This window comes from Scardinius erythrophthalmus (assembly GCF_964197995.2).
Source record: "Scardinius erythrophthalmus genome assembly, chromosome: 9".
Taxonomy (NCBI): domain Eukaryota; kingdom Metazoa; phylum Chordata; class Actinopteri; order Cypriniformes; family Leuciscidae; genus Scardinius; species Scardinius erythrophthalmus.
In genome coordinates, this window is record NC_138229.1 from 18,592,952 (window position 1) to 18,606,210 (window position 13,259).

The 13,259-nt window shown below is 39.0% G+C and overlaps 2 protein-coding genes across 2 annotated transcripts; one reads left to right on the plus strand and one right to left on the minus strand.

The window, feature by feature from the left end:
• Positions 1-310: 310 nt before the first annotated feature.
• Positions 311-7,744, plus strand: LOC308695462 (uncharacterized protein; the record flags this gene model as incomplete). The annotated part of the gene is made up of 3 exons (XM_081373613.1): positions 311-979; positions 1,975-2,131; positions 2,280-7,744. The coding sequence occupies 3 exons, from the start codon at positions 311-313 to the stop codon at positions 7,742-7,744; spliced, it is 6,291 nt and encodes a 2,096-aa protein (XP_081229739.1).
• Positions 7,745-9,346: 1,602 nt separating this feature from the next.
• Positions 9,347-11,329, minus strand: LOC308695591 (retinol dehydrogenase 12; the record flags this gene model as incomplete). The annotated part of the gene is made up of 7 exons (XM_081373776.1): positions 9,347-9,458; positions 9,553-9,745; positions 9,857-10,066; positions 10,278-10,382; positions 10,519-10,674; positions 10,814-10,929; positions 11,307-11,329. 7 exons carry the CDS (start codon positions 11,327-11,329, stop codon positions 9,347-9,349), a joined length of 915 nt encoding a protein of 304 aa, XP_081229902.1.
• Positions 11,330-13,259: the final 1,930 nt, after the last annotated feature.

Genomic DNA, 13,259 nt, shown 5'->3' on the forward strand with positions numbered 1-13,259 from the left:
TAAAGATCATATCACATAATTTAAAGGTTTTGTTTTGTTGTCATCAGCTGAAAGACCCCCAGCGCACACTCATTTACAAAAACACTTGCTTTATGGGTGACACAAAGTGGATGCGGAAGCTATTTCAGTACGGTAGAATCTAATGAGACCTAATGGGAACAATATTATGGCATGTAATGCAGGATTTATGTTGTTATTATGCACAAAAAATAAAAACCTTGTGATGTTGAAAAAAAGTAATATTAAACAGAAAATTTTTTTTTGTTAAATAACTGTTGGTTCTTTCATTTTTTTTACAGTATCTTTTAATATGAGCACATCGCCCCTTAATGATGCACCTCATCCTGACGTGTCGCCGGGGAGCATGCAAACATTGGCCTCCAGGCCCCTGCCCCCCCACCCAGACCCCATTACCACTAAGAGGGTATGCTTCTACAAAAGCGGGGACCCTCAGTTCACGGGGCACCGGATGGTCATCAACAGTCGCACTTTTAAGACCTTTGATGCTCTTCTAGATGCCCTCTCCAAGAAAGTGCCTCTGCCATTTGGGGTAAGGACCATCACAACACCAAGGGGAACACATTATGTTCGTACTCTTGATGATGTGCAGGATGGGGGTTCTTATCTGTGCTCAGATCAGAAGAAAGTCAAGCCTTTTTACTTGGATGAGGTCCACAAGAGACAGGTCCCTTGGAACACTACCAGAGCTGTCAGCGCGGGACGCAGAGCACGCAGAGAACTGGTCCGGCAGATAGCAAAGAAAAATGAAGTGACCACAAGGACAGTAAAAATGGCAGCAAACACTGTGGTGGTGCAGACACCAAAAAGACTGACGGTGTATAAAAACAGGGATCCGAGCATGAAGCGAGTAATTGTAGTTCATAGAAGAACAGCACCAAATTTTGAAATGCTTATGGATTATCTTTCTCAAGTGATGCAGTTCCCAGTTGTGAAGCTTTACACAGAAGATGGCAGAAGAGTAAGTATATAGTATACAAATATTTATAGTATAAAAATAGTATTTTTTTCTGGCTAAAATTATGACAGAAGAACGGTACCATAATTAGGATTAAACATTGTCATTTTTAACATAGCATAAGTAATTGTCTGAACAAAACAAATAATATAGTGCTCTTTTTAAAGTTGGGGATGGTACAATTATATTAAATTTTAAATTAAAAGATTTTTTAACTACAAAAATAAGAATATATTAATGCCTTTTTTTATTCTGTAAAATTCTGTTTTATATTTTTTAGTTAGTTACATTCCTATCCATAGAAGTTATAGATAATGGTATATATTCCAGAGGTTCTTGGCACATCAGCCATGTTGTTGTAAAATAATAATAAAAAAGAAGAAAGAAGAACACACACACACACACACACACACACACACACACACACATATACAACAGCAGTCAAAAAGAATTGAAGATAATCACTATGGTAGTTTGGATGTAACTCAATGGTTATAATAGCTTGTAAATATCTGTACACCATATTGGACAACATGTATCAGAGGGTTAAATAAAGGTTGGTGGCAACCAGATAGTTAAGGATCCGAACTTCTAACATTAAGGTTAGTTTTTAATCTCAGTCTAAGGAGTTAGTGAAAACACAATCTTGCTCTATTTTAACTGTACCCAAAAAAAGTTTATAAATAAAGTTATTTGAAAAAATATGTTTAACAATACATTCTAAAAGTAAAGTGATTTTAATGTATTTTTTTAAAACACTCAATTAAGTTTTAGCTCCTATATCTTTGATTAACAGGAAAAAACAACTGTTTTACAATATTTGTCCTGAAATATATTTTAGATAATTTTGTTTTGTTTTGTTTTGTTTTGCATTATCCAGAATTTTAAACATATTAGTGAGCTGTCAAACTTATGTCTTAATGTTTAAAAAAAGAAAGAAGAAAAAGAAAAAAAGACAGATATTTAATTGAAACATTACGTTTCTTATTTATTTATAGGTTGAAGGACTTCCTGCCCTCATTTTGTGCTCTGGGATTGTTGTGGCAGCTGGTAACGAACCCTTCAGAATAGGAAACTACAATCTCCAAGCTCCCACAAAAGTCCAGTCAAGGATATCTGAATCATTGGGTCCAACACAAACTGAGACACTACTACGTAAGCCTAAATTACATTTTTTAAATATTGATTTATTTAGCACTTTTCTTTAGTGATAAAACAATTTTGATCTTACATTTTGATTTTCAAGTTTAATTGATTATGCCCCCCCCCCCCAAACCATCTTCTACTTCCATTCGTCCATTAGAAGAAAAAAATATTTCAGCGAGGACTTTTTCAAGATCAAGGAATTTCTCTTTATCTTCTGAGAGGTTCCTTGTAGAGCAGATCAATAAGTCACTACATGGAAATCTGACAGAGCACAATAGGACGAAGAATGAATCAATGGAGACCGAAGGTAGTCAGCCAGTGGGATCAGATGAGGTGGAGACCTGTGACTGTATGGAGGGTGTGGAGGAAAGGAATAACCCCATCATGCCTACCGAAGATGACATTGAAAAATCATTCCGGGTCAATGAGGATGGCAGCATGACAGTGGAGATGAAGGTGCATCTTACTATAAAACAAGAGGAAATGATCCACTGGACAACCACACTGAGCCGCACCTCCATTAATAGCCAGCAGAGAGCAGTGTGCAATTCTAAGCCGGAATCAAGTAAAAACTCATTAGATGTAACCAATGACTCAGGCAAAGAGTCGAATGGACCTCACAGCCTAGATTCAAAAGAAATCAATACATTCACTAACAAATCTGTAGGATTCATCAAAGAAAAAAGAGAAAATTATGGCAGTGATACATCATCTGAGAAGCCTAAGCCCATCTTTAGAAGGCCGCCCACTCCAGGCCCCAGACAACAAAGAAAAGAGGCCTCAGTCGAAAACATCAAAACAGTTTCAGAGACTGGCGTTCAGGAGAACTCAGTGGGTGCATACTCATACTTGGAGCGAACTGCACAGGGAGAGCTGACGGAAGGTTACTGTGTGGTCAGTCGCAGCAGTAGCAGCAGCACAAGAACCGTGTCAAAACCCGGGAGGAGTGAATGTGGAGAAGTTAAACAGAAGAAGTCTCACTCCTCCTTCAGATCCTCAGGCATGGCAGAGGTTCTCCAGATACAAAACAATGGGACAATGGGAATAACAGAGACTGTGGTGCACATATATGAATCACAGGGTATGTGTGACAATTACTATGCAAATACACAGGTGGATGTGGACAACAAGCCTGGATACCACACAAAAGCTTTGCCTCAAAGTAAGCCAGGCTCAACAGACTCTGGACCCCCTTCGTCAAGTAACGATTGGGATGTAGATCTCACTAGACAATCCACAAGCTCCAACTCCCAGGATGGTAGAAAAACTAATATGCTGTCATTGTCTTCTGCCTGTTCAACACCTCCAAAAAAGATAAACAACAATCCATCCATCCTCACTAATGATAAAAAACAAACCTTGGTTGGGTGCACAACTGAAATAAATGCAAAGAAAAGTATGCATCCAGCAGCAGCAATGGAACAAGAGTCGGACGATAAAAGCATTGATAGTAATAAAAATACACCAAAGTCCAAAAAATCAAAGAAAAGTACTTCTTCTGAATCATCTGGGCTTGGGAAAAAAATAAAGGTCAGTGCTCCAGGCTCTTCAAAAGACATCCAAATGACGTCTGACACATTGAGCCACACAGGATCAGAGAAAAAGACTAGCTCAGCGGAAAGTGACAAACGTGAACACAAAGCTGTAAGAGACAAAAATAAGAAGATTAAAACATTGACTAGTTCTCCGAAGAGTAGAAACTTGGATCTTGATATTGGGAATCAAAGATGGTCAGATAAAGAGCTCAAGGTAAAAGATAAAACCATCAAAGGCATCTCCCACAAAGTAAATAAAAATGACAGTGACTCTCAAGGGCCTAAACTAAAGAAGAATAGTTTAGACATTCGATCACCAGCCCATCCAGCTCCACTGATAAAGAGGTTACAGAAACAAAGGTCAGTGAATGGTGTCAGATCAAAATCCTCTAAACAAAAACAGGAGTTGAGTGAAAGTGTGTCATTGCCTGTGCTACAGTCCTCTTCCTCTAGTGTAAATCAATATGTTGAAAACTGGCTGAAAAAAATGGAACCAGAATCTGTGCCCTATAATGATGAGACGGACCATCCTGAGATAAGGGCGGTATTCCATATAGGGAATGACTCCACTGATGGCTCTGAGATTAAAAGTGACCCTGAAAAAAATAGTGTAGAGGATGAAGACCCTGCTCTAGAACATAATGCTGAAGAGAGGCCAATGCCTCACCCACGTGTACAAATAAGTAGTGAGGGAGAGTCAACCGAGCCACAAAGGCCAATAGGCTTTTGTAAGTCGATGCCAGTTTTGACAGTACATTTTGAAGAGGAGGGTCTTGTAAGAATGCACAAGTCCTCTGAGAACTTGGTTCCCCCAGACCCTTCTGGGACATCACAAAGTACAGAAATCAGTATTAGGTCAGGCATGAAACCAGTTTTGCAACAGTTGTGTTCATCTGTTCAGTCCATCAAGCGGGTATTGAGTCAGACCCGCTTAACACCTGTGGAAAAGGAAAAGTCCAGTAGCCTCCCAGACTTCTCATCTCAGGTGGCCTCTGCCTTTGGTTCTCCATCCAGAGCTTTTCTGTCCTTCTTGTCACTGATGACTCTGAGAGATGGCCTTTCAGTCCTCTACAAAGATGAATCACAGGCCAGCAACCCCAACATCTGCCCAGAGGCCCTGCAGGTAATGCAGTCCTTGGAAAAAATATCCAATATTAAAGATGAAGATGAGCTAAAGGCCAGCTTAACCAGTCTTCAAAGTTCAACTTCATCCAAATTAAAACAAAGCTGGAGAGATTTCCAAGAGCAAAATGGCTTTGGAGAGAGTCCACCACTCTCACCAAGACTATCAGAGCAGGAGTTTGCTGTAGAAGTAGACTTAGAAGGAGAAACGGAGGATCAAGACAAACAGAACAATTTTAGTATAGAACAGTTACTGGATGAACTGAACATGCCTGAAGATCTTCACAGAGAGATTTCCTCACTTGTTGAAGGAGAAATAACTTATTTTAATCAAACAGACTTAATCAACGATGCTGATAACACTAGCGAAATATCAGGTAAAGAAAAGAAAAACGACGTTGGCTCGTTGAGTGGTAGTTTAGAGAAAGCTGCTGACATGGAAGAGGAAAAGGACCATAATGGCCAAATCAGTGACACAACCAATGATGACTTAACCAATGATCCAAAAAATCCTGAGTCTCAGGAGCTACATTTAATTCAACCTCATTCCCCTGACTCAGAAACTATAGAAAAGGACCTTGGTAATGAAGATTCTGGCATAGCAGTACCCAATCAATCACCTGAGGGTAATGGTAGAGATTCAAGTAAAGCAGAGGTTTTAGAAATGTCTGATAACAACCAGATGAATGCAGAGAACATGCAAGAAAGGATCATGTATGAAGACCCAGAATCTGACAACAAAGATGCGAAAGAAAATTGTTCTCCCACATCAGAACAAAAGATGATAGATGTGGTTGAAGAAAAAGTTTCTGAGCTCTCTGATGACCAAGACAATATTTCTGAAAGTGAGGACAATATAACTCCAGAGAACATAGAAGACACTGATATTGAGGAGGAGGACATAATCCAGAACATAAAAGAACCTAGTGAACAATCAGATGCTTCAGAACCTGATGACACAGATGCCAAATGCTTATGTTCAGCATCAGAAACTGAGTGTGTGCTAATTCCAGACAGAGAATTAGCTGAGCTAAATGAGGAAAATCAGTACAGTACAGCTGAGAACTGTGTCAGAGAGCAAGCTGATCATTCTGATTTTGAGGAAACGATTGGTGATGGAGGACTGGAACAAGAAACCAAGTACATCTTATCAGAACGTGAGTCCCTTCACTCAGAGCCCTCAGAGACGTCATTGCCTCACCATGATACAAAGAGTGAATGTAGAGATCAAACATTAGAATCATCTAGTCAAGAAGATGATCAGGTGATGTCTCCAGATGCGGATCAACAAGGATCTGCGGTCTCAGAAGATGAAGATCCTGATCCACACTACAATAACGGCAGCCCTCAACAAGGTAGTAATGACGATAATAGTATGACCCCTGAAGCTGAATATGAGAAAACACAAATTGAAGAAGAACATGACATTAATGAGGTGGATAATGAGAGCTCTGAAGTCTGTGAAGAAACTTATCCAGATGCTGAACCAGACTCTTGTACAGTAACAGATCCTGAGGGTGTGGATGAGAATGTGACAGAAAAAAAGTCATGCACAAGTGATTCTGAACCCTACAAAGTTCAGACTTTAGAGAAAGGTAGACCCACCGATAAAAAGGACAGTTCCACTGAAGAGCGCAATTCTGAAGAGGATGAAGAGGACTATTATGGCGGTTTGCTTGATACTCATAATATTAATGTGAATGGTGTTCAACATTCTATTCCATATACTGACAGTAAAGATTCACTGGAAAGGGAGTCATGCAGCAGTACTAGTAAAAGTGAGCACCAGTTTGAGAATTTGGGAATGGAACATGGATATAATTATCTAATACATCCAACTGAGATCTCACAAGAGCTGTTAGACTTAATCAATTCAGCTTTGTTGTCCTCTACCCTGACTGTCACATGTGATTCAAATGGTAACCTCAGAATAGAGCCAGACAAATGCAAAATGAGGGAGATATTCATGGCTGGCCAAAAGACAGATGATCAGTACGGTCAAAAACATCTCCCGAGCCCTAATACATCAGATCTTTCTGATTACAGGCCTGAGACATCTGACAATGGTGGGTACCAGTCGCAGGAGCTTTTTACTGAGAGTGGAGAAGAGGAGGTGGAGAGGTTACGTATCTTTAGAGATATTATAAAACAAAGCACAGAGAAGCCAAAAAGAAAAAAACATGTAAAAGAGAACGGTTTGATGAAATCATCTACATGGATGACAACTAAACACACTCCTAGTACAAGTTTAAAAAGCAGTAGTCTTGCTTCTTTTCAGGATGCTAAAAGTGTAATACAAGAACCACTTTGCCACAGTAGATCGCCCAGTGATAAAAGTTCACTTAATGTAGAGTCTGTACAGCGCATGGCTTTAAAAGATAATGTGGACTCTGGAGACGGAGTGCTGATTGATAAAGGAAGGTGGCTTCTCAAAGAAAACCACCTCATCCGAAACTCACCTCCTGAGTCCATGGGAATGTATGGGAATGGAGACACCACATCAGCTGACACAGCTCAAGACAACAGGAGTGAGGATTCACCCTACCAGTATTGTGAGAACCAAGCCTCGCCTCTGGCGGTAATATCCTCTTCAGAGCTGGAGGACATGGCTAAACCCCCTACACCGAAGTGTACATACTTCAATATTTCACATTGCAGTGACTCTGATCCTCTCTTGGATAACGACAGTGTCAACAGTGGCAGCAGTGGAGGGGATGCTAGGAGGAACAAGGAACTTAAGGTATCTCCAATAGGGGAGTCTTCTAAAATGTGGGCAAAGAAAAATGGAAGTATGTCTTCATTCGCATCTGTTGAGTTCAAACTGCCTGATGGAAAAGTTTATCCTCAAGAGGGGTCAGGATCTGGTACTCACAGGTCTCAGAATCAAGACAGTCGGACAGTACAAGAAGAGGAGTCGAGGGAGGGAATAAGTCTCAGGTGTGGGCAGCACTGCCCAATACTATAGTTCAAAAGGGAAAATGTACCAGATACAAGAGCTTCTGGTTAGATTTCAGTTATTTATTGAGGTTTATATGCTTAAACTGTTTGAACAGCACATATAATGTAAAGAACTGCAGTAATAAGACTTTAATTTTCACACTTGGGTGCCTGCTGGACATTAAGCTTTCAGTTGTAAACATTTGATTGTTTTAAACGGTTTTGGGCTATTTCAAACATGTCTTTTCATTTCACAGGGGCTATATTGCACAATTGAACTGATTTACTTGAATTTATTGAACTTCCTAAGTGGTATTTGTTGTTGCTTTTCTTAATTTAGGCCTGTATCTTATTTGAATGTAATCACATTCAGCCCCAAAATATGCTTAATTTTTTTTCTTTTTTTTTTCAGAGATGTAGGGATATAATAATAATAATTATAAATAAAAAAACAGGTAATGTGCAAGTTTAAAACAGCATGCAAAATACCCTTTTTGAAGGGTGGTCTGCTGATAATCTCTCAAGATGCGTTGCCTCACTCATTGAACCACATTTCAAAGTGGCTTTGAATGAAATCCCTAAATTATATTTAGAAAAGTGATTGCTGTTACTTTAATTACCGTCATGTGGTTAGAATAGGAAGAGTGTGAACAATGCTCAGTTTTCTGTTTTGTTTTGTTTTTTGCACAAAAAATGTCATACTGACGAAACAAATATTTATGTTTTGTATATAGTTTGTTATTTTTTAATGCAGAATTAATATAGCACAATATCCTGGGAAAGAGCACAATTTAAAAAATCTGATTGTTGTCATCATTATCACATTAAATGTGATTATTTTTATTGTGCCGATAACTCAGAAATCAAAAAAAAATATACATTAAGCAGCTCTACAAAGGATCTATCTTATTAAATGGAATGCAGCAATTACATTGATATAGGTCTTATATATTTATTTCCTTCAACACAAAAGCTATTGTTAAATATACATGCAGACGTCCTCAACTGATTGACATAGGCTAAATGAAACTTAATGTAGCTGCACACAGATCAAATTTAACAAATATATGTAATACAAACAGATCAGATAAACTAGACCAGAAATCACCCAAACACATTAAAAGAGATAGACAGAATAAAAATATAAGGATATATAGACAGGACTCATTCTGAGGGACAAATTAGCTTGGTTCCCACAAAACTGTGTTGTTAAGTAGTGTGGGGTTTAAGGAAAAATCAAACGGCTCATGTTGACTTTAATGTCAGTGTATGGGAAATGTTACATGCTTGCCATATAATGTGATTGCCTATATCAGAACCTAGACCATTTTGGCTGCTATCCAAAAGGTTTTGATTTTATAATGCAAATGGTGAGCTACTTTTTTTTTTTTTTTTTTCTTCAAGAATGGAAAATCATTATTATTCTATTTGGACAAATTTGTTGACATAACTTTGAAATAAAAACATGCTACTGAACAATAAATATTTGTTGATGAGGTTTATGTCATGGAATTTTTTGCTTGGATGTACATGTTGAAATTAATTGTAATTAATAATAATATAAATAATAAAAATTGGTACATCTTGATGGGTATTCTGAGTTGTTCATGGGAAACAAAGAAAATTCCACTCATTGCTCTCCATCCCAGACAATTCCCAGCATCTTGCAGCTGAGCTCCCAAAGTTTCTCAGCCATTTCATCATCTCTAGCAGCTCTGGTGCATCTTGAAGGTCTGCAGTTGCTGGAAGGAATAGAGAGGACAAACAAAAAAACAAAAACAAATTTAATTTGGGTTAGTCGATTTATATGTGATGAGGCCTCTGCAACTTTATTACCTGTAGTAACCACCACTTTCTGTGTCTAATTCTGGTTGTACTGCGCAGTAAATGGTAGTTTGTGCTCCCTGCACTGGGGTCTTTGTGAAGGGTCTGACAACTTTCCACATGATTAGAAGTCCAAGATTCATGTGTCTTTTAAGTTCTGTTCGCACAATTCCTGGATGGACTGCATATGCTGTGGCACCTGTGTCTGCGGATAAAATTTAATGGTAGATCAAAAAGTAGGCTACTCCAAAATTTCCCCTATTACCCTTTAATTTTCCCATTTATTTTTATCTTCCGTAATTTAATGAACACTTACCCTTGAGTTTCTTAGCCAAGGAACGGGTGAAAAGGATGTTGGCCAATTTACTCTGACCATATGCCCTCCTACTGTGGTAATTCCTTTCACTATTGATATCATCAAGTGTTATAGTGCCCCAACTATGAGCCATGGAGGAAATGTTGATGATTCTTGAGGGGGCGGATCTCTTCAGCAGATCAATCAGCAGGAAGGTTAACAGGAAGTGACCTAGGTGACATCAATTATGTCACTTACATTTATATTTACTATACATTTATGAGTTTGCAATATTAAACATGCAGCAAGACAGGATTTTAAAGTTGGAACGAGATAGTCAGGATATGCAAAGGCACAATATTGTTCAAACATGCATAATAATGTTAAAAGATAACATTAAAGAAGTGCACAGAGGTCTGAATGAACAAGACATACACTTTACCCAAGTGGTTGACACCAAACTGCATCTCAAAACCATCTGCTGTTTTAGAGTAAGGACACATCATGATCCCAGCATTGTTAATGAGTATGTGGAGTACTCTCTCCTCTGAAAACGAGGAAAAAAAAGAGGACTTTAATTATATATATTTTTCTGTAGTCTGCCGTAGGAAGCATACTGGTATTTTAAATTTGTTAGATCAAATACACTTAATCAGATTTGAGTGTAACTGTAAAACTCTTACCATTGATGATTACCTCAGCAAATTCTCTGATTGACTTTGTGTCAGATAAGTTTAGTTTTTTTATCACTATGTTTTGATTCCCTGAGTCCTCCATGATCTCTTTATGTGCTCTTTCTGCTTTTTCAAGGTCTCTGCAAGCCATTATTATCCTGGCCCCTGTGGAACAACTCCAAAAAAAAAACATGACTTTTATCAGTGGTGTCCTAGAAAGATAAATTTGTCTACTATACATTTCATGTTTTTTAGTTGTTTGGTAACCGCAATAGAGAAGGTAAGAATAAGATAAATGTGATACCGCGTTTTGCAAGGTCTCTTGTGGTTTCTTTTCCAATGCCAGTATTTGCTCCAGTGATAATGACTGTTTTGCCATCGAGTCGTGTAGTAGATGACCACTGGCCACTGAAAAGTTCTCTATGTAAAAGCATCGTAAATATAATTTAAAGGGCAGTGTACAAATGTGAACTTCCTTCAAGGATCAATTATTAACAAGAGATTCAACAAATAGTGAATAGGAAAGGGGAATCAAAATACAGTAAGTGAATGAGTAAATGACTCAAAAAAGTATATAAACAGTGGCATATCTAAACTTTTTTTTCTTAATGAGTATGTAAAATAAACAATAACCTTTTCAAATATTTCTGAACTAAACCAAAATATGAATTACTGTAGCAGAATAAATAAAAGTTGTGTGATAGCAACTAAGAGTATAGGCTTACATCTTTACTGTTATGCAGTTTTAGCTATAACATTTGTACGTTTAATTAAAAAGACAGAAATGATAAACCTACCTCAGAGTGTATATGTTGGACATCTTGCTCAATGCAAAGATGCCCTAAAGACAACACATGACTTCCCTCTGGAGTTGTTCACAGAAACTGCAATGAAAGACAATGCATTGTTTAGCATAAGCCACATGCAGAACATTGGTTTGGATTAGAAATTGAACTAATCCAAGGCTAATCAGTTTAAATCCCTGATCTACTGTTAACTCAGCTTGAATGCATTCCTCATTAGATTCTGGGAACTTGCTACATGTTGTGAACCTATTTCTGTTGAATTTGAACAACCTAAAATATACATCTAAATGCTCAGTAGTGTGGAGTACACAAAACAATTAATTTAGAAATATGAAATTACAAACAGCTGAGTGGGATTATATTCATTCTCTTGTAAAGGAACAATAGAAAGGGGACCACACACACACACACACACATGCGCGCTATCATTCATTCAAGTTCGATCAAATCATTCAAGCATGATAAGATGCAAAAACCTTTTTAAAATCTGTACTAGCATGCTGTCTGTGAATTTCCTGTCTGTGTGACAGATAAACACAACAGCATAGAAAGCCTCTCCAGACAGCGCATCGGCCACATTGAGTTATCTTTCACGCTTGAATGGACAAATACACACAAAAGCATTCCCGCTTTTATCCTCGTAAGCACAGTTTTAAATGACTTAAATAAAGTCTTAAATTAAGTCTTAAAGATTTGTGAGGACATAGGATCTGTCAGATTCGCATCATGAGCTTCAGATCTTAAAGTGACAGCAGCCAATAAACCTGCTGCTGAGATGTAAATCTGGACTGAATAACTTTAATAAGGATTCATCTATATTAAATTTAAAATGTATGCAGTGAAGACTTATTAAAAGAGCAAATTTGAGTGACGTTTGATGCAAAATGGCACGTCACGAGTGTGGATAAAGCAGGGCTACCCTGCTTCCCTCGGACGAGCACACTGCATGCTCTCCTGCTCTCTTCCTCTATCGAGCCAAGATGTAAGAAACAGCTGACAGCTGACACCTCGATAAGTGGTTCCTAGAGCCGGGGCACCGCCAGCAGGACGACTTCGCTGAGAGTGTTACAGGGGCCCCGCAGTTATCGCAGGCAATGCACCACTTCCTGCCGAAGCGGTAGGAAGCTTCCTGCCAGTTCTTCCACTGCTTCTAGTCGCCCTAAGTTGTCGTCGACTCAACCTCACCAGTGGTATGCGCACCCAGACCTCCTTCCACTATTATAGTGAATCAAACAAAAAACAAACACCTTCACAAACAGAGCAATCCTCCTCTTCATTATCCTATTCCAAGCGTCAGCCCCCAGCCACAGTGCAAAGAGCTACCCTGAAGCCAGGCTTGGGAAGCCATTCCCGCCATGTCAGATTAGGTTTTAGAAATAATCAAACGGGGTTACTCCAGTTCGCATGCAGGCGTCCTTGGGCTTGGGGCCCACTCTACCAGAGGAATGGCCTCTTTTGGGCTTGGTCTAGCAGAGTGTCCATTGCCGACATCTGTGTGGTGGATGGCTGGTCCTCGCCGTGCTCCTTTGCCAGGTTCTACAACTTAGACATTTCTGCTCTTCAGGCGCAGATATTGTTTGCTTAACCTCTGGGGTTTTTTCGGTGGCATCATGCCCCATGGGCTCTGGGTCCTGACTTGAGCCCATCTTGTTGGACAAACCTTTCAAGTCCCTTTCTCTCATGTTGCCTCATGTTCCCATTCCGGTTTCTAATGTAAACTCGGTTCCCTGACGCTACTCTGCCTGCACGCGACACAATGCTGCTACTCCTCAGTCAAAAAATTAGAATGAAAATGGCTTTCAGCGCGATTTTAATAGGCACACGGCCCCATCTGTTTTGGCGGGCTGAAAAGCCATTTGTCTGTGCAGGTGCAGGTGCAAATCTTTGTCTTGTCTTTAGTCTCAGAATATACCTAGTATATTCTCATAAGACTATGTTATTTTG